Here is a 21,576-nt window from a genome sequence, read left to right as displayed (position 1 = left end):
GTACACCTCTCAATCACCCCCCCCCCCCCCCCCCCCCCACACACACACACAAATAATTGTAGTGCAAGTGTAAAATATTTTCCTCTGAGATCAGTGAGATGTAGTAGAGCAGATAAGTGGACTTGAGTTGAAAAGGTAGACTAAATCAACTGTAGATTTAGTCGACCAAGATCACATATTATTTAGTCGACTAAAACTAAACCTTTTCAGATGACTAATACATAATGAAATAAATGAGTCAAAAGACTGTGACTAAAACGACATCAAAGTCGAAATCAACACTGACTGCCCTGTTGAAGACGCCTGCTCTAAAGACACACCAACTCCCTCTGGCTGTTCACACAATGCATCATGGGTATTATTGTCCCGACTGAAACAACAAAAAGAAACTGCTCATCCTTTCACAGACTTTTATATCATGTTAAACGTGTTAATGGTACAGAATAGACACACATCATTATTACTATTGTTATTAATATTATCATTATAATATAACGAAAGGCAACTAAGACAGTACTTTGTCCGAGCTAGTAGTAGTACTAGTAGTACAGTGGTGTGGCTTTTAAGGGCTTCTTCAGGCAATATTGCCGTGACTTTGGTGAATTACTTCTCTACCGTAAAAGTTAAAAACAACAAAAAAGCAAATGAGTGCAGCTCTGCGTCCAGCCTCCTTAGATGCAGTAGCTATAGGCAGCGTGATGCTTAAAAAGTGTGGATTGTCCTCAAACACAAGTTGCTACACAGCGCAGCCGTTTAGATCAGTCTTACGTTGTCCCAATCAAACCGCAGCACAACTAAGACACAGTATCTTCCGTATAGTCCAGAGTCCCCCCCCCCAAAAAAAAAACCCCAAACAAACGCGGCAGTCCGGGGCGCGTGGAGCCTCCTCCCCAGCCGCCATCAGGTCTCCACCTTCCCGAAGGTACCGTCCGGCGGCCGGTAGTGCTTGGGGAAGGCTTTGAGCTGCAGCGAGTTGAAGGCGTACTTCCGGCAGCCCACGTTCTTCACCGTGTTCTCCCGTCGGCAGCCCTCACTGCATGGGGGACAGAGGAGAGGTGTGGGGACAGAGGGGAGACGTGGGGACAGAGGGGAGAGAGGAGAGGTGTGGGGACAGAGGGGAGACGTGGGGACAGAGGGGAGACGTGGGGACAGAGGGGAGAGAGGAGAGGTGTGGGGACAGAGGGGAGACATGGGGACAGAGGGGAGAGAGGAGAGGTGTGGGGACAGCAATTAGGGAGAGGAGAAGGGGGGGGCATGTAAAGACAATCAGTGGTGGAAGAAGTACTCACATTGTTTACTTAAGTAAGAGTATCAATACTGCAATGTAGAAATAATCTGACTTGTTACAGGTAAAAGTCCGGAATTGTAAAAATGTATACAAAATCTTTTGAAAATAGCAGCTCTACAAGCTCAAAATGCATCGCAGTAAAAAGTACAATATTTGCCTCTGAGAATATAGTGGAATAGAAGTAAAAGATCACACATGTGTGAAGTGAGGGGCACTTTTATCAGTATACATCATCATACATCTTCTCATGAACAACTGATGTATGTGATTGGTTGGTTAATTTTCCGTCCTCTTTGGCGGACATTTGACCTAATTTCTCCTTTCATTGTCAGTGGCAAATATTGAGAAGTGTGGGGACAAAAGCTGTATATAATACTGAAAATTGAAAATACCTCAAAATGTAAATGTACTTAGTTACTTTACAGTGTAAAGTGCAGTACCTTTACTTACTTACTTTAAAGTTTACACCACTTCACACTTGTGTGAAGTGAGGGGCGCTCTTATCATCATACATCATACATTCCGTGCTGAGCCAATCAAATAATCTCAAATTTGGTACACACGAACACACAAAGCTGGGCATAGAATGAGACGTTTCATTTTTTTCCTTCCTTTCTGAATTTTGATCATGATGTGATGGAGCAATCAATATAAACACCTACTGGATGTGAATCACCCAACATAAATAAGTCTGACATCACAAACCCCATATTAGGACCAGGCTGTTCTAGAGCTCTAGAATCTAGAGCTCCATTATGGAGACAACGGAGACCTTTAGTGTTGACATCATGCCAATGTGGAACTCCATGGATATAGATGACTGGCATCGTCATCGTGACAAGCATCCAGCCAAGCCCTAAAGACGTACTTCATCGCCTTCCGCACGAGTCAGGATATTCGGCCTTACAAGCCATATATCGAATTATTTGGTGCTACAACCCAGATATCCGTGTGTCAGGGGTCCTGGCATTTTGGTTGAGTTCCTACCGGACACCACCGCGGCAGGTTCTAAACTCGGACAACCAGTCCCCATTGAGTAGTATTAAAAGTCTCAAAGTCCATGATGCCTAGCAGCAGCTTTGCACCTGGAGGGAGTGAGCCCCAATTGTCCGAGACTCAGCTCTTCTCCTGTTCCGAGTGTGCATACGCCTTCACCTCCCAGCTCTTCCTCCTTAAACACATGAAGGTGTGCCACCGCGAACTCTACTGGCAAATGTTAAAGAATGGACAGGTCCCATCAGCAGCCGTTCAGCAAACAACCAGGCCTGCAGTGACCAGCCAGAAACAAGGAGACACAGATGAAGCCAGATCTTACAGTTATCGATGGTTTACCAAGCCAGGTGAAGTAAAGACCCATCAACTGACTTCCAAACGAACGAAAACACACGTCTGTAAACACTGTGACAAGGGTTTTAGTAGGCTATCCCACCTGGAGAATCACCAGCGTATCCACACGGGAGAAAAGCCTTTCCAGTGCGAACAGTGCGACAAGCGTTTCAACCGGTTAGGTACACTACAGTCACACCAGCGTGTCCACACTGGGGAAAGACCCTTCCACTGTAAACAGTGTGAAAAGAGTTTCGGCGTGTTGGGCGGCCTGAAGGCACACCAGCGTGTTCACACTGGAGAAAGACCTTTCCATTGCAAATATTGTGACAAGAGTTTCAGTGATTTGAGTGCTCTGAGCAAGCACCGGTATGTCCACACCGGAGAAAGACCTTTCCTCTGTAAACCGTGTGGCAAGAGTTTCAGTCACCTGAAGACACACCAGCGTCTCCACACGGGAGAAAAACCTTTCCAATGTGAACAGTGTGACAAGTGTTTCAACCAGTTAAATGCCCTGCAGTCTCACCAGCTTGTCCACATTGGAGAAAAACCTTTCCATTGTAAACAATGTGACAAGAGGTTCTGTCGTTTGAATACACTTGAGGTACATCAGCGTGTGCACACTGGGGAGAAACCGTTCCACTGTAAAGAGTGTGGCAAGAGTTACAGTTATTTAAATGCATTGAGGAGACACCATTTGCGCCATATTGGGGTAAAACCTTTCTGTTGTAAACAGTGTGATAAGAGTTTCAGTGAGTTATCTCAATTGAAGGATCACCTGCTTACCGGTATTCACACGAGAGAAAAAAGACCTTTCCAGTGTGAGCAGTGTGACAAGAGTTTCAATCGTTTGAGTACTCTGAAGAACCATCAAAATGTCCACACTGAAGAAAAGAAACCTTCCATTGTAAACAGTGTAACAAGAGTTTTAGTCAGTTAGATCATGCATGGGACCAGGGCCGTCAGTTGCCCACCTTCACGAAATGCGGCCCACAGGTTAATATCTGATTACTGATATAGGCCTATTATTGATTTCAGCTGTTACAATTCCAAACATGCAACCATAACTTGCCGTAAAGTGAAGGGACTTCAGTCTATACAGAGTAATCTAGCTTGGGGTCCACCTATGCTTTCTATGGAATAGGCAGCTCCCGGCAGGATCCGCCGGGAGAATCTAGACGCAGCTGCATGACATGAGACTAATTAATTAGAGTGACAGAGAGAGAGAGGAGTGTGTGTGGTGTGTGCATCAATTTAACAAAGGTGCAGACAATCAGAAATCAGCAGAGAGTGATCAACGTCTGCTACTCTATGCAAAATTGAAGTGGACTCTGTCCCAGACTTTTTTTTTTCTCCCTGGAAATAAAAACGTCTGGGTTTCCGAGGCCAATAGTAATCTAGTATGAGAGTGGTGACACTAGCGTTGACTTGTAACAATGGCATGCGGAAGTGCTCATTCTATCTCAATTAGATTATATCTTACTAGATTGCTCTGAGTCTATATTAGTAGTTTAAAGGATCACTTAACCACTTTTCATATACCTTCATATAATTGGGTCAGTTCAACATGTTTCTATTGTGCAGGTGGAAACAAAAACTAAACCAACAAAACGTAACAAAAAATACATTTATTAAAGCACAAGCCCGGCTGTTCAGGTACACTTGGGTCGTAGCTTTTCCAAGGTATGCAATGCATTTACTGTGTCTCATGTAGCGCAGCACAGTTAAAAAAACCCACAAAAAAGCCAGTTGATATCTGAGAGTAAATGCCTAGCTCATCAACCGTTGAACAATGTCACACAGTGGAAAGCTCTTGAAGAAAGACGTCACCGTCTCTGGACACCGACCTGGAATCGATCTGGCCGAGTCATTTTTTTTTTTTTTTTTTTTAAGATATTTTTTTGTGGCTTACGCCTTTTATTGATTTTTGAAGGGACAGACAGTAGGCTGACAGGAAACGGGAGAGAGATGGGGGGATGACATGCAGTAAAGGCCGTGTCGGGTCCGGGAGTCGAACCCGCGGCACACTGCGACTGGATTACCAGTCCGGTGCCCAGACCGTTACGCTACGGCCTGGCCGAGTCATTTCTACTGCGATATTTACTGGAGCAATGCCGTGCTGATGTTTCTCCTAAAATGTTACAATTTTTTTTTTTTTTTTAGCTCAATTCAAGGAACTTTTAACCAGCCCACAACATTCCTATAGAGGGTATGCGCGTGGCATCATCATCATACCCGGAACTTATGCGGGAACACCTACAGTACTAAGTGGCAAAACAATACTTTCTGGCCTTGACAGCCCATACATCCAAACAGACAAGTACAGTACCTACAGTATCTGATTGCATAAACAATGTTAAATGACATTAAACTCACTTTGCCACTCAATTCACTTTATGCATGTGCATACCCTCTATTCTGGGGGGGGGGGGGGGTAACATTTGTCAAAAATAGCATGTCCCATTCTGCGTGCGAGACCCATGGTGTTACAGATGCCTACACCGTGATTGTGATGAGAGTGGAGTCCGGACTCTAGATGCCATCCTCAGGAGATCTGATGTACAGTTTTAGGTTTTCATAAATTAAATTATCCCCCCCCCCCCCCCCCCCCCCCATCGTTGTTGCGTTGTTCCCGGTAGAGTCTTTTATATGGACCTATAGAGTCTGAAAAGATTGATTGATTGATTACGGCGGCCCTGTGCTCTGTGAGGTTGTAATGTGAGCTGAAGAAGCCGATTCCAGGTCAGTGCTGTGAGGGCAGGTTCTCTCCAGAGCTGACAGATTGCATGTTCATAGACATTCAACTCGCAGTCCATTGAGTCCAACAGAAAGAAAGAGATGTTACAGTAACAGTACGTTTTAACTAGCAGGCAGCAGCAGCAGCCTGGCGTATTTTAACAGCAGCAGCAGCCTGGCGTATTTTCCGGCAGTGTGTTATTTGTCTATGGGACCCAGCAACTACAAAGAGGCGATAGTCGAAAAGTGGGCCCGGGCAGGGCTCGACGCTTAGCATTTTTCCAAGTAGCACGTGTGCGCCTAAGTTGAAATATCTAGTAGCACACTAATTATTTTAGGAGCACGATGAAAAGTTATCAAATTATGTGTTTTTGAGGGGCGCTAGCCCCTCCTATATACAGCTTTAGTCCCAACGTCTGAATATTTTCATTGACAATGAACGGAGAAATTAGGTCAAAATTCCAATAATTATGACGTAAATTAAACCATGATGTATGATGATAAGAGTGCCCTCAGGCCTCACTTCACACAGGTGTGATTCTTCTTTAATAAAGTGATATGGGGTAGGGGCAGGCAATATGACAATATTATATCACAATATATTTTCAGAAATGATCACAATATTGATATTCATCTGGATATCATATTTTTTTTATATAATCTATATAATCAATTTGTTTTTATACTGATAGACTATTAGTTTGGTATGCAGAATTGCAGATAGATAGTCAATTCATTTTAGTGAATGGATGGACAGACAGACTATCCGTTTTTATCTTGCTGTTCCATCATGCGAGTGTGACATTTAGACAGTGCAGAGGCTACTCAATGGTGAATTAGTATTGTAACATTCTCCTTGGCTCTGACTGCTTCAGTTCAGACAGAACATCGGACATATAGGCTACACCTCGGCGTGGTGGAAGGAGGTGGTGGGGGGATCTTTGCCTTTTTTACGTTGCTCGTTATGCAGGCCAGTGAGGCCACTGACTAGCTCTGGTCCTTAGCTCTAGTCTAATGCGTTGCATTTAGAGTGGGGAAGAGAACTGAGCAGCAACACAGGGAGGGGCGGGGCGGTGGGAGCAAAGGGGACAGATCTCCAAATGAACGCCGCATTGAGCCTCGACACGTTGTTAGCTTGTAGCTCTGCTCTTTTTGGCGAACGACACCGCCGTTCAGAAATATAGATTTAGGTATAGAACCGCGACTATAGAATGTGCACTTGCTGTAGACAGAGACTTCTCTTTATCACGATTGAATGGTCAAATCATGTAGTCGCACCTGTGCGACAAATCTAATTTTACAAGTCGCACGGTGATATTTTTAGTCGCAAATGCGAGTACCTAGTCGCACTGTCGAGCCCTGGGCCCGGGGAACATCGTTCAACAATATTCGACAATATTTATCTTTTGGATGACATCGTCCGGCGATAGCCAATCAAATTCATGTGTTGATTTGTTTACCCTCCACGCGGAACGGTGATACGTTTACATTACATACGGTAATGACAGCAAGAACCGCCCGCTAGGAGATCTTTATCGCCCAGAGTCGCGGCTGTTCGCCCGCTGTTAAAACGTAGGGTCAGATTATAGACACACAGGTAACAGAAACCAGCGAAGACGTGACGTCACATCTGGTTTTGAGATAAAGTGACAACAGGCATAATCACCTTATGTATGTACATAATGATATATATATATATATATATATACTGTATATTTATATACAGTATATATATATTTTTAATAAATAAAGAATATAATAATAATATAAATATTGCATTTAGACATAACAAGCATTTAAACAGGATTTATGTACAGCGATACAAATATAATATTCTCTGATCCATAACATTTGGGTTGTCTTAGGAAGACGCCTTTATATAAAAAAAAAAAGGAAGAAAGAAAGAAAAGTAAAAATAAGACAATGATCTTTCTGCTTAAGAAAGACATTACATTTGGTTGCATTGCATATGACAAAGCTTGACATAACTTTTGGGGTGTTTTAAGCGATTATAGTATTTCCTTGGTGAATAATTCCTTGTATTTAAAAAATTTAATCACCATCTATTGAAATTGATTTATTCTCACTAAGGTTTTGCATTTGGAGCAGGGATGTGGGTTTGCTGAATGTACATACCATGTAATTTAATTTAATTTAATATTATTTTTGTCTTGTTATTAACATAACGTAAATTCTCAGAATTAATAAAGGTACTCCTCGATTTTTTTAGTACCATTTGTTATTTCCCATTTAAAAACATGCATTTTTTATTTAATCACTTGCATGCTCATAAGCAGTGAGTGTGAGTGTGAGAGAGAGAGTGTGTGTGTGTGTGTGTGTGTGTGTGTGTGTGTGTGTGTGTGTGTGTGTTTTAGCGGGTCAAGGGGATGATGCGAGGAAACCCCTGAGGTGTCTATTTTGGTCTGATGATCCATTTCTTTACTGGGTCACTGTAAATGAGATTCCAACTCTTGTGAGGCGAATGACACTTAAGTTAAGACTTACACAGTCAAGTCAGACAGTTAGTGGTGGAAAGTGACTACAGTAAGTAGATTTACTTAAGTGCCGTACCTAAGAAAATGTCTGAGGTATTTGTACTTAAGCATTTCCAATTTCCAATACTTCTACTCTCAGAGGCAAATATTGTACTTTTACTCCACTAGTTTTATTTAAAAACTTTAGTTACGGCTTACTTTGTAGATTTTTAGATTATAAAAAATATACATTAACCACTTCAGCCATATATACATTTGTGGATCTGCTATTTTTCGATGCCAATACTTTTGTACTTGCATACATACATTTTGAATTCTGGACAGAGTAATTGAGTATTGATACTTTTTCTTAAGTAAAACATTTGAGTACTTTTCCCACCACTGAAATCGGCCTGGTGGAGACAATGTAGACTAATCTCCGGCACCGTTAACCCGGACGATGCCACACATTTTCCAGAACTGTTATAGCGCCACCAGGAGTCCGACTTTTGTAAAACACATCTTTTAATATTACTCCTCCAGATTCTGTCCAAAAATCCCGCAAATCGTTACACAGTATCTCTAGAGTCATGCATTCAAGACGGATCTGTCCGATATTTCATATTCCATCCTAATTGGCTAACATTGGCTTTCAAAGATTGTAGGATTGGCCCATTTTTAACAAAAAGGAGGCCACGACCTGACCTGGCCTGGTGGAGACCTGGAAACCTTATCTAGTTTAAACTATTTTTTTAAATATTAGAAATTGGAAAATGCAGACTTTAAATGCATCAAATTCAGTGATTTAACAATTTTTTCTGCAGAATTCAAGTCACTTTTCTCCTGATGTCGTGCTCCTTGTTTGGGTTTGGAGATTTAGGTCAGTCACTCCTGTCGGCTTCTGGGTGAACATGGCTGTTAACTAGGCCATGACTCTGTGCAGATGATCTCTTAAAACACATTCTGAACGGGCACCCATTTTGGTGTCGGCATCATGTTATGCTTTAGCTATTGAAAAATAGCAGATCTACAAGCTCATATCGCGCCACCGAGTGGCGCGATACGAGCTTGTAGGTCTGCTATTTTTGAAAAATCGAAGACACTTTTAGAATCTGATCTCAGGTCAGAATGGGTTAATAATGAAACTGTCAGGATGTAATAGACATTTTTAGAATCTGATCTCAGGTCAGAATGGGTTAAAACACATTCTGATAGAACAGCAGAATCTGTCAACACCACTGCCCTAAATGTGGGGTGCTGTTGTTAGTAGGAAAAAACCCAGAAGCACCCGGGGATGAACTGGACGAAAAACCGAATGGCTTCCTGTAGGTTTAGGTGAGTGTCACCTGTACAGCAATCTGATATTATATAGTCATGTCAGAATGTCATTTAACCCATTCTGACCTGAGATCAGATTCACACGAGGTTTCCACTGGACACACACTGGTCTGATTAACCCATTCTGACCTGAGAACAGATTCTAAAAAATGTCAAAAATGTCAAAAATGTCAAAAATAGCAGACCTACAAGCTCGTATCGCGCCACTCGGTGGCGCGATATGAGCTTGTAGATCTGCTATTTTTCAATAGCTAAAGCATAACATGATGCCGACACCAAAATGGGTGCGGTCAGAATGGGTTATATAGTCATGTCAGAATGTCATTTAAAACAAGTAAATATATTCAAATATGTAATATTATTAATAATATATAGATTCAACGCACTTACTGTACGTTTAAAACACGCATCTTATTCTCATTCTGAAGGTACCTTCCTCCTCCACCGAAAGGTGGGATTTTTTTTTTACATTTAGAGTATTGTGACTTTAACCCTTACATTGTTATATACCATTTTAGTCGTTGCTTGTGTGTCGCTGTTGTCGGTCAGAAACTGATACAACTTTTTTGTGATTCTTTTTGTGTGTAAATTAACATCCCTACTTGATCACGCTAGTGTCACAGGATTTAGAAGGCATGGTTTAGTTTTTTGGTGGCGTATCCCTTATCATATCTACAGCACATATAACAATGGAAGCTAGTTGGATTGGATTCTTCAGACGAGGATTTTCAAATTCCCCCTCTCTAGGCCCACATTTTAAAAAGATATCCTCAAAACTCTGGACTAAAGCCAGCTCAGAGACAAAAACTATAACCTAAACAAAAATAGAAAACCCTGACTGAAGAAGCGTTTGGCACAAAGCATGAATACATTCCTTATTTTCTACCTGGTTTCATTTTTTCTATATTGACTCTGCAGAGCCAAAGAGCACTAACGGCCTGGGCCCGGGAGACCGACCACGCCACCAAACAGTGACCGGAAAGCTTGTCCCAACATACACTCACCCCCCACTTTTTCCACAGATCGTCTTACTGAGGTTCCATTTAGGAATAAGGTTAGGTTTAGACATAGTTTTACTAAGGTTCCGTTTAGGAAAAAGGTTAGTTTTAGACATAGTTTTACTAAGGTTCCGTTTAGGAATAAGGTTAGGTTTAGACATAGTTTTACTGAGGTTAAGTTGAGGAACAAGGTAAGGCATAGTGTTACTGAGGTTACGCTTAGGAATTCCTGGTGGCGTCCATTCCGAGGTCGTGGGATTTGACCCGTGGGCGAGCGTGTTTTGGGACAAGCGTTTCCACCAGGTCACTAGGTGGTACCATTTAACTTATATTCAAACTAAATGCTCACACCTTGAGCTTTGAAATGTACCCCCCCCCCCCCCCAATGAACAAAGAAAACCAAATGACTAGTTACTGCTCTTTGCTTAACTGCTTAACATAGTTGGCTTACAATTTTGTCAATCGACAACATGTCACATGACTAACAAATATAATACATCTAGAACAAGGGTTCCCAAGTTTTCAGGCCGCGACCCCCAGAAAATAATCATATTTGAACTGGGGACCCACCCCCACTCCACCCCTATAAGCACTTGATGTTGCCAGAGTTGAGGCATTACATTTAGTTTGACTCTGTTCCACAGACAAATATGTGGCCATGTTTGAGAATTGTTTATAGCATAGTTTGTTGATTACTGTTTTGATATACTAATGGTCTTATTATTAGATTACTTTTATTTATTCTTTTAAATTCAGAGGTATTGAAAGAGGTCTTAAATGTCCTTAAATTGTAACTTAAAAAATGTGCAGGTATTCTTACACTTACAGCATACTGTACCCCTCGAAAATCATTTGGGGACCCCCAGTTTGGGAACCCCTGATCTGGAATCGATGATACACCGGTCAGCAAAGTGCACCATCGCTCTTACAGCTACAACATACATTATAGAACATGTAAACATATATTGTTAATATATAATATCTTTGATAAATGCTCTTTAGCGTGTAGGACACTGCATAATCAAACACGCGTTCCCCCTGAATATCCTACATGCTAGTCAGTAGTACGTTCCAAAAATCCGATCGATAATAAAGATTCAACTTTGTCGAGACGGACAGAGCTGATTATTCACTGCATTTGGCAAGAATGACGGGAAAGCGGACGTGGGCTGAATTACTGCTAAATTCACGAATGGATCCAGTTAGATCTCCTGGGATTCATCCATCTAATGTTTGCCGGCCCAGTGGGACCAACCACACAAGTGCTGACCAGTGTTGATTTCGTCGACAAAAACTATGACGAAAAAAGTTTGTCGACTACCTTTTTTCACTGACGAAAACTAAATGGAAACTAACTGAAAACTAAGCTGTGATGACTAAAACTAAGACTAAATATATTGACAATTTTGACGACAAATTAAAAACTAGACTGTTAGGGAGGGACTAGTGGACAAGAGATCCAGTAAAAGTCATTTTACACTTTGTTGCATGCTGAAAATAGCCGATCTACAAGCACACAACAGTTGTGAGATCGGCTATGTTCAGCAAAAGTGTAAAATCAGTCATTTCGACGGCGTCAAGGCCCACCAAAATACATTTTAGTCGACTGTATACAGTAACTGTAGATTTAGTAGAGTATAAAAGCGCATGACATTCCAGGTGACTAAAATGTGACTAAAACCAAATGAAAACTATTCAAAAGACTGACTAAAACTAAAATCTAAATGTTCTGCCAAAAACAACACTGGTGCCGACCCCTCAGAATCTGCCCACACAGGCCAGGACAAAAACTCAAACTGAGTAACATTAGATTGAACACTCCAAAGGATTCCATCGTTTAGCAACATTAACTCTATAGCATCCGTATGCTGGGTGTGTCATAATACAGACAGGTGAACATTCGGTGAGACTACCGTAGGAAAACATTCGCTGAAAATAGCCCATAAAACAAGATCACAAATGCACTACTTGTAGATTGGCTATTTTCGGCAAGGAGATTGGAGGACAAAACAAGGGCTAGTATAGTTTAATGGATGTATACTGTATAGTGTTTAAGTGGTTTAAATCAGTTGTTCCCAGTTTCAGAAGTAGTGAAAATAGCCAATCTACAAGCTCACAACGCGGCTTGTAATGTAGACTATAGTTTAGGTCCCGGGGGAAAACATGTCATTTTTCTTTTGGGTCCTGGGCTGAAAGGTTTGGGGAAACCACTGCTGGTTTAAATGACACCTCAATAACACCACGACTTTCCCCAAAATACTGTAGGTCTGAAAACATTTCTCTTAAAAATAAGGGAATTACTAATAGGTTGCATCATGTAAACACTAGTCCACAAGTAATGTCAGTATTAGTATAGCAACTGAACCACGTCTGCTGCAAAGTGCATTAGCTCTAGAAGTAGAAGAAACACCTCCTCCGCTGTCTAGAAAAGTACAAATATCCAAGAAAATAAAACTACCAAATATGGCAAAAAAGGATCAGAGTATGTTGGCTTGATTTTGGCCCCAAAGTAAAAAAAAAAAAACTAAACTAAACTAAAAAAAAACATTCTTAGCCTGTAAGGTAATGTGCAATGGAAGACATGACCAAATCAAGCAAACTATAACATATTGCACAACCAAAATGAGCGAATCCTTATAGTGCAAAGCTGAAGATATAAATTGCATTAATAATAACTCTGAAAACATTATGTCATCTGCATAATTATGTATACACGTATCTTCCCACCAACGGTGATGTAGGAACTTCGAACAACCTCTGCAGGATCTATACTGAACGTTTTGACAAATATACAAACTGTCACTGTATTTCACGGTAATAAGATATAGGCTGTTGTCGTTGGTATAATGTGGAGGGGGGTGCCATACTGTTACGAGGAGTAAGGCTGGACACTTGCTGACGGACGCTACTGCTTTACACAACTGCACATGGGAGATCTTATAAGCTCACTCTCTCTCGTTTCAATTCCATCGGGCGGCTGGAAGAATTCTGGAGCATGCAAGAGAATGTTTAGTGTTCGCCCCGTCAGACACCAAGCTGATTTCAGTACTTTAACACACCGCCAACCAGAGCGTGGTGGTGATGCTCATTCGTGGAATCAGCCAGCATTTGGTTGGAGTAAACCTCTCTGCCCTCCCACAGCAGAGGATTTATACAAATGCATACAGAACCTGCTTTTTGGCTCGTACATTAAATTTGGTTCCTCAGCAGAGAGCCACTCGTAAACTGAGTGGCTGGGGATACGCGAGCCGTCCACTACCATAGAGTCTCCTACGGGCAGATATATTGCAACGTGTAAAGAGATGTAATGGAAGTAATGGCAAACCACTCAACACCTCATAACATATCCGGTCCGGAGAATCATTGCCACTTTTTTCCAGATGCCTAAGAAATGATCCATTTTTGGTTCGCCGTACCCTTTCAAACAATGAGGACGGTTAAGAAACCGGTAGAAAGGAAATGAGCGACCTGACGAGCCCTATGCCCTCTTGACTTACTGACAGGTCGTAAACCCGCGAAAATGGAGAGCCATAGAGACGATCCAAGAGGTCCAGGGCGGAGCGGAGCTTGTTGGCCATTCATTTGGGAGACAGAGAGTCCACACAGCCCTTTAGTGGAAGGAACAGTGTGTTTCACCCTTGTCTATGGTCCATATCACTCACACACGCACCGTTGAAACCGAGAAAGCATCTGTGTCTTTATAAATGTTTATAGTCACACACACACACACACACACACACACACACACACACACACACACACACACACACACACACACACACACACACACACACACACACACACACACTTAAACTATTTTTTTAACACACAGAACTACTGATTTAGAAGGCATTTCATAGAATCGGCTCTTCCGGGTTTAATCTTGATCTCTTCTCTCCCTCTCTCTCACACACACACACACACACACACACACAACACCAAAAAGTTCAGGGAAGTGTCCGCCCGCCGCGGGCCGGCGGCGCCGCTATAGCGCTCGCGTCTGGGCCGGGGCGCGGCGCGGCTCAGCTGCAGCGCAGCTTGGCCAGGAAGTAGGCCACGCTGAGGAAGATCCACACCAGCAGCAGGTTGGGGCTGAGCGCCAGCAGGGGCAGCGAGTACAGCAGGCTGGGCTCCAGCTGGAAGTCACGCACCGGCAGCACGCCACTCAGGTTCTTCTGGATCACCCCTTCCCTCGTCCCAATGCTGCCGCCGGGAGGGAGGGAGGGAGGGAGGCCGGGGAGGAGGGGTTATGGTGGTCCGGAATGAAGGTGATTGAGGGGGGGGGGGGGGGGGGGGGGGATTGTTAGGAGAGAGGAGATTTGGGGGAGGGGGGGGGGAGGGGTGCCGCAAAGGGTTTAGATGGGACGAGGTTTGGAAGCAGGGCGTATTAAGGAGGCAAAAAGAGGACGTGAGGTGGAAAGTGTTGGATGAGAGGGAGGATTCCGAAGGAAGGAAGGATTCCGAAGGAAGGAAGGAAGGAAGGAAGGAAGGAAGGAAAGAAGGAAGGATTCCGAAGGAAGGAAGGAAGGAAGGAAGGAAGGAAGGAAGGAAGGAAGGACGGATGGATGGACAGACGGACAGGGAGGACAGACAGACAGACAGACAGACAGAGATGAGAGACAGACAGGACAGGGAGAGATGAGAGCAAAGCAGGGAGGAAGGCGAGGACATTGGGAGACGACCAAGCAAAGCCAGAAGCAACAGATGGAACATGACCATGCAATATGGAGACACATGGAAAAAAATGCGAAAAAAAAAATATATATGAAGGAATTATTCCAAAGAACAATATGTGAGGGGGGAAAATATATATATATTAAAAAAGGTATTAGGTTAAAAAAAACAACAAGCAAGGATTCAAATGAATGAAAGAATCCCCCAAAATGACAAAATGAACCGACCACATGAACGGAAACACACGAGGATTCAAACACGTGAGCAAACGTGGGGAACAGAAAGAGAGGGAGAGAGAAAGAGAGAGATAGAGAGAGAGAGAAAGAAAAATTAAGATAGGTTCTACATCGTGTGTGAGAGAGGAGAGAAGCTTGCAGAGACTGTCCATGTTTTCTATACTTTAAGATTTGGGGATGAAGACGAATGGAGGAATAGAAGGTAATATCGAGGTAAGGAAGGAAGAGCTTCTTTGCGCTCTTTTTGTTAAATCAGGAGTGAGGAGCCAGAATTCAATTCACGAAACACACACACACACACACACACACACACCGTTCAAATGAACACAGCGCTGTGCTACAGGGCTGTGGTTTTTAACCTTTTTCATATCAAGGCTCATTATTTATTCCGCTTTTGAGCCACGGACCACCATTTGATGATATTTTGCCCTCTCCGGCCCCAAACTAAAGAATATTTTGTTATTGTTGGATAATATTTTGTCCACAATTCCATGCTGTACTGATGTGGCACCATAGGAGAGATAACAGGCAAACATTGATACACTTTTATTTCTCTCCTACATTCTAATTGTGTAGACATTAAAGAGTTAAAGATCTCCAAGCGTCCATTTGGTTACCAACTCTCCATCATTTAGCTGGGGACCACCTGGAACCCCCTCAAGTGGTCCCCGGAATACCGGTTGAACACCACTGCTATAGGGTACTGGTGTAGAATGGGGTCTGGGACATTCTCGTGACAACATGATGAAACAACCTTTTGAGGAGGAAAAGGAACACAATGCTTAGTCCTATATACGTAATGGTTGATTTTAGATTTGGTTGCATGCTGAAAATAGCCAATCTACAATCTCACAGTGCGTCGTGAGCTTGTAGATCGGCTATTTTCAGAGCACAGCTAAACATAAAATGACTTCTCTTTTAGTTCTCTTGTCCACTCTACGGAAGTAAAAGTCCGGAATTCAACATATACTTGAGTAAAAGTACAAAAGGATTCGTATAAAAATGTACTTAAAGTATTAAAAGTACAGTGCAGAATGTCCCATTTCAAGTTTTAAAATGTATACAAAATCTTTTGAAAATAGCACAATATCACAATATTACATTGTGATGTTGTAGAGCGGCTATTTTCTAATGGTCGAAATGTATATGGCGGAAAATGGTTCATGTATGTTTTGTAATAATCAAAATCTAAAGTAACTACTGTAACTAAAGTTTTCAAATAATTGTAGTGGCGTAAAAGTACAATATTAGCCTCTGAGATGTAGTGGAGTAGAAAAGTACAAATACCTCCAAATTGTACTTAAGTAAAGTACTTATTAAGGGTAGTTCCTTTGAAAAAAAAACAAAAAAACATAAACAAACTAGTAGTAACTATAAGAGCTGGTGGTGTAACCCAGTCCTGTTTTATTGAAGTTCCACCTAACATCCAGTGGAGGTATTCTACTGGAAGTATTAACGTTGTGTTTACTCTTAATTCCGTGAATTGAATTCCAGACTCCCATCCTCAGTCGTGCTGCGGCGGGCGGCTGGGGTCAAGACCAAACATCAGGAAAGGGGTTGGGGGGGAAAAAGAAAGGGTGTGAGAGGGTGGAGGGAGGGAGCGGGGGTCTGCCAGCGCATGACCATTCAGCCTGGACACATGCCTCTTCCCACAGTGTGCACTGTATACAATATGTTCAACTCATGACTCATATACCAAAGCAAGATGGAACCAAATGCCCCCACAGTTAGTTGTCAGGGGGGAAAAGGGGGCATTTTGGACTTGGCGGACAATGAATTAGAGAAGGACGGGGGAGGATGAAAATGTCAGGAGGAGGACAGGAGGGGCAGGAGATATAGCCACTAACATGCCGACTGGCTGCCGCGTGCCACGTCCGTATTGTGCACAGCATGTGGTCCAGACATGGTTCACAATTACGAGTAGATAAGTTGTGTTTTTTTTTTACAGACATAGAGGCCCCTTTTCGCACCAAAATAACTAACTGGTGCCGTTCTAGATTCTTGGAACCTTTGTGCTTTCAAGAACCGGCGGCCATTACTTGGTTCCAGTTCCCGAACCAACTTTTAGTGTTCTGAACCAATACATTCTCAGTGGAAACACTGAACCGGTTCAACCCTGGTGGAAAAGGGGCCAGAGAATACATACAAGGCCCTTCATGACACATACAGTCACATACACTTTGACAAAGACTCATGTACATGTGCCTGTTGGCTTACAAAACACAAGGCGTATACAATGTCCCATGTAGGGATGGGACTAGGGATGGAGCTTGATACCAGATACCCAACAAACTTAACTTTGGGCTTATCAAGCCTGTTATCGAGCATAGTGGCCCATGGCGTCATGTAGGCGATAAAGAAACATGTCGGTTTAAAAGTGTATTGATACCCGCCAACCAGCGCTGCCCGGGGAAACTAAATTATGCTTTTTTAAGTTGACGGTACACACATTAACCAGTTAACAGTTTCTTCAATATTTTTTACCCAAAGTAAAAAGGTTAATTGGCTTCTACTCAGAAAAGTACTGTATTTGAAGGTCCTAGTAAAAGATAATGGTTCTGTTCAGAATTTATTTTCGTCTCCAGCCTTTCCACAAAATTATATAAAATGCTCGATAGTGGGCTCGATAAGAAACCGGCTCGATAAGCCTGATCTATAAGATGCTCGTTATCAATAAAAATCACATCCCTAGATGGGACCATTATGAAAATGATACACGTCACAATCAAATAATTGCGATTAAACGATACTAAATCGCGACAATAATCAAATGAAAATGCCACACAAACATCCCTATTCTGGGGGGGGGGCACGTTTTTTGCAGAAAATGGCAGATCTACAAGCAATGCAATGCGTTGAGCTTGTAGAGGCGAATCAATTTGTTGGGTTATATTGGTTTATGTTTAGAAGGTTTATGTGGTTTAAGTGATGCAATGAATGGACCTGTAAAGAGTGCATTTGGTACTCTTATTTCACCGTATACACAAACCAAATTTGCAGCTCAACAAAAGCTAATTCATCCTACTGTAGTAGTAGTAGTAGTAGTGTATGGCGGGGGACAATGTCACGACAAATAAAAATCTCTGCCATACGATTATTGTGAGCGCTTTTCTATTTTCACGATAAATGATAATGAGTATCGTCCCATCCCTAGTAGCAAACAAAACAAAATATATCCCCCCCCCCCTCAAAAAATAAATAAATAGCCAAACAATATTTTAGGCCACTACTACAGAAGAGGAAAAGGGGCCCAAAATAATGATCAACATGTGTGGAAATGATCTTTCCAATAATCCAAAAGCATATTCGCAATAGTACATTATTTGGCCTGTTTTTTTGTTGTTCTTTTTTGGTATATTTTGAAACATCGAAATATATATACAGTGTATATATATATATATAAAGCCTAAGAAATGACATAAGTTTGAGACACTGGTGCTGAGCTGCAGTCTTGGGGAGGAACTCTACAACAAGTGCAGGTAGTAATTTCTAAATAGTAATGAGTCCCTTATCCAGTCCCTTATCCAATGCTGCAATGTAGAAACTCTTAAAAGTAAAGGTCCGGTAATCAAAATTGACTCGAGTAAGAGTACAAAAGCATTGGCATCAAAATGTACGTAAAGTAAAGTACTCATTATGCAGAATGTCCCGTTTCACAAGTTATCATGTGTGTGAAATGTATACAAATGTATACAAAGTTTAAATAGGGTGAAGTGATTAAATGCATATTGCAATAATAATCAAATCAATAATCAAAATCAAATAATCAAAATCTACAAACTAGTAACTAAAGTTTTCTGAGATGCAGTGGAGTAGAAGTAAAAGTTGAAAAAAATCTCCAGCAAAGTACCTCAAAATTGTACTTAAGTTACAGTACTTGAGTAAAATGCACTTAGTTCCTTTCGGTCACTGCCCTCATCAGAGCGATGGAAAGACAACCAGCGCTAATGAGTCCCCGGGAGGACCGATGTGGAGAAGAGTGGTACGCTGAGACGCCTTTCCTACAAACTCGCCTCTGCCGACGTTAAAATGGCCACAGTGGATAAGCAGCCCTACAGTATATAGACAGCACGGTGATTTGTTTTGTTTGTTTCGTGCTAGCTGAGAAAGCCTCGATGTCACAAAGACAAAAAAAACTAAACACTGATCGGCAAACAACAAATGTGTCACATGAGTCCACAGAAGTGCATTATTATTTTAAAATTACATTTTGTTATCACAGTGAAACTTGTCACAACAGCTCACACCGGGGCCTTAGTTTGAACTTTGAGCTACCATTATTGTTTGTCTGCATTCTTTTTCTCCGTTTATTTTAATATGCTGAAAACGACATATTTTCTTGAGGAAACGGGGCCAGAGAACAGGGCGTAAAGGAAGGGATTAGGGGAACATTGGAGTGGAAATGATGGCAGGGGAGGGATGCTGTTCTGACAGTGAGGTGAATCACTCCATGAGAGGAGAGATGCTGTTCTGACAGTGAGGTGAATCACTCCATGAGAGGAGGGATGCTGTTCTGACAGTGAGGTGAATCACTCCATGAGAGGAGGGATGCTGTTCTGACAGTGAGGTGAATCACTCCATGAGAGGAGGGATGCTGTTCTGACAGTGAGGTGAATAACTCCATGGAGGGATGCTGTTCTGACAGTGAGGTGAATAACTCCATGGACATAAAGAATGATGGCAGGGGAGGGATGCTGTTCTGACAGTGAGGTGAATAACTCCATGGAGGGATGCTGTTCTGACAGTGAGGTGAATAACTCCATGGAGGGATGCTGTTCTGACAGTGAGGTGAATAACTCCATGGAGGGATGCTGTTCTGACAGTGAGGTGAATAACTCCATGGAGGGATGCTGTTCTGACAGTGAGGTGAATAACTCCATGGAGGGATGCTGTTCTGACAGTGAGGTGAATAACTCCATGGAGGGATGCTGTTCTGACAGTGAGGTGAATAACTCCATGGAGGGATGCTGTTCTGACAGTGAGGTGAATAACTCCATGGACATAAAGAAAAAAAGTGCATTCATCGGCAGCTGGAATATAAGTCAAATACTGTGGGAAAGCAGTACGCATAGACAAGACAGGCAGACAGACAGGCAGATATACAGACAGACAGACAGACAGACAGACAGACAAATGAGACTGACAGTAACAGTAGCTGTACACAGATGGAGACAGACAGACAGACAGACAGACAGACAGACAGACAGACAGACAGACAGACAGACAGACAGACAGACAGGCAGACAGACAGACAGGCAGGCAGGCAGACAGGCAGGCAGGCAAGCAAGCGTCATGACACACACAGCCAACAATTCAAGGGATTTCATGGCATTTTCAATGCATCGTTGTTGTTGTTTTCCTCTTCAACAAACAAATGGGAAACGGAACATTGGGTTTCCTCCAAAAGGCCAGTTAGCAGCAGGCTAGCTGGGTAAGATCGGTTGGATATAGGCAATGGTGATTGTACTCATTCCATTGTAAACTTTAAGCAAAGGATTAATAATGTGTTGGGTGTAATAAAACAACAACAACAACCTCAAAATATCCAAGATGATTGCACTACTACATACCATGTTCACTCCATGTACTGTTAACTCCATACCATGTTCACTCCATGTACTGTAACTCCATACCATGTTCACTCCATGTACTGTAACTCCATACCATGTTCACTCCATGCACTGTAACTACATACCATGTTCACTCCATGTACTGTTAACTCCATACCATGTTCACTCCATGTACTGTTAACTCCATACCATGTTCACTCCATGTACTGTTAACTCCATACCATGTTCACTCCATGTACTGTTAACTCCATACCATGTTCACTCCATGTACTGTAACTCCATACCATGTTCACTCCATGTACTGTAACTCCATACCATGTTCACTCCATGTACTGTAACTCCATACCATGTTCACTCCATGTACTGTTAACTCCATACCATGTTCACTCCATGTACTGTAACTCCATACCATGTTCACTCCATGTACTGTAACTCCATACCATGTTCACTCCATGTACTGTAACTCCATACCATGTTCACTCCATATACTGTAACTCCATACCATGTTCACTCCATGTACTGTAACTCCATACCATGTTCACTCCATGTACTGTAACTCCATACCATGTTCACTCCATGTACTGTAACTCCATACCATGTTCACTCCATGTACTGTAACTCCATACCATGTTCACTCCATGTACTGTAACTCCATACCATGTTCACTCCATGTACTGTAACTCCATACCATGTTCACTCCATATACTGTTAACTCCATACCATGTCCACTCCATGTACTGTTAACTCCATACCATGTTCACTCCATATACTGTAACTCCATACCATGTTCACTCCATGTACTGTAACTCCATACCATGTTCACTCCATGTACTGTAACTCCATACCATGTTCACTCCATGTACTGTAACTCCATACCATGTTCACTCCATATACTGTAACTCCATACCATGTTCACTCCATATACTGTAACTCCAT

General features: G+C 42.3%; 1 protein-coding gene across 3 annotated transcripts in view; it reads right to left on the bottom strand.

The window, feature by feature from the left end:
- Positions 1-414: 414 nt before the first annotated feature.
- LOC310854239 (inositol polyphosphate-4-phosphatase type I A-like) overlaps positions 415-21,576 on the bottom strand; it is a gene marked incomplete at its 3' end in the record, with an annotated part of 85,563 nt that continues 64,401 nt past the window's right edge. For 2 of the 3 annotated variants that reach the window (XM_083758807.1, XM_083758808.1), the window contains one exon: positions 415-1,033. In XM_083758807.1, coding sequence (XP_083614933.1) covers positions 901-1,033 — 133 coding nt within the window. Of the gene's footprint in view, positions 1,034-14,182; positions 14,364-21,576 lie in introns of those variants that run through there. The other variant, XM_083758806.1, reaches the window with a different exon arrangement.

Source organism: Protomyctophum parallelum (genome assembly GCF_964188405.1).
Source record: "Protomyctophum parallelum genome assembly, chromosome: 23".
NCBI lineage: Eukaryota > Metazoa > Chordata > Actinopteri > Myctophiformes > Myctophidae > Protomyctophum > Protomyctophum parallelum.
The sequence above is the reverse complement of the archived record's forward strand: the minus strand, read 5'-3'. Positions and strand labels throughout refer to the sequence as shown.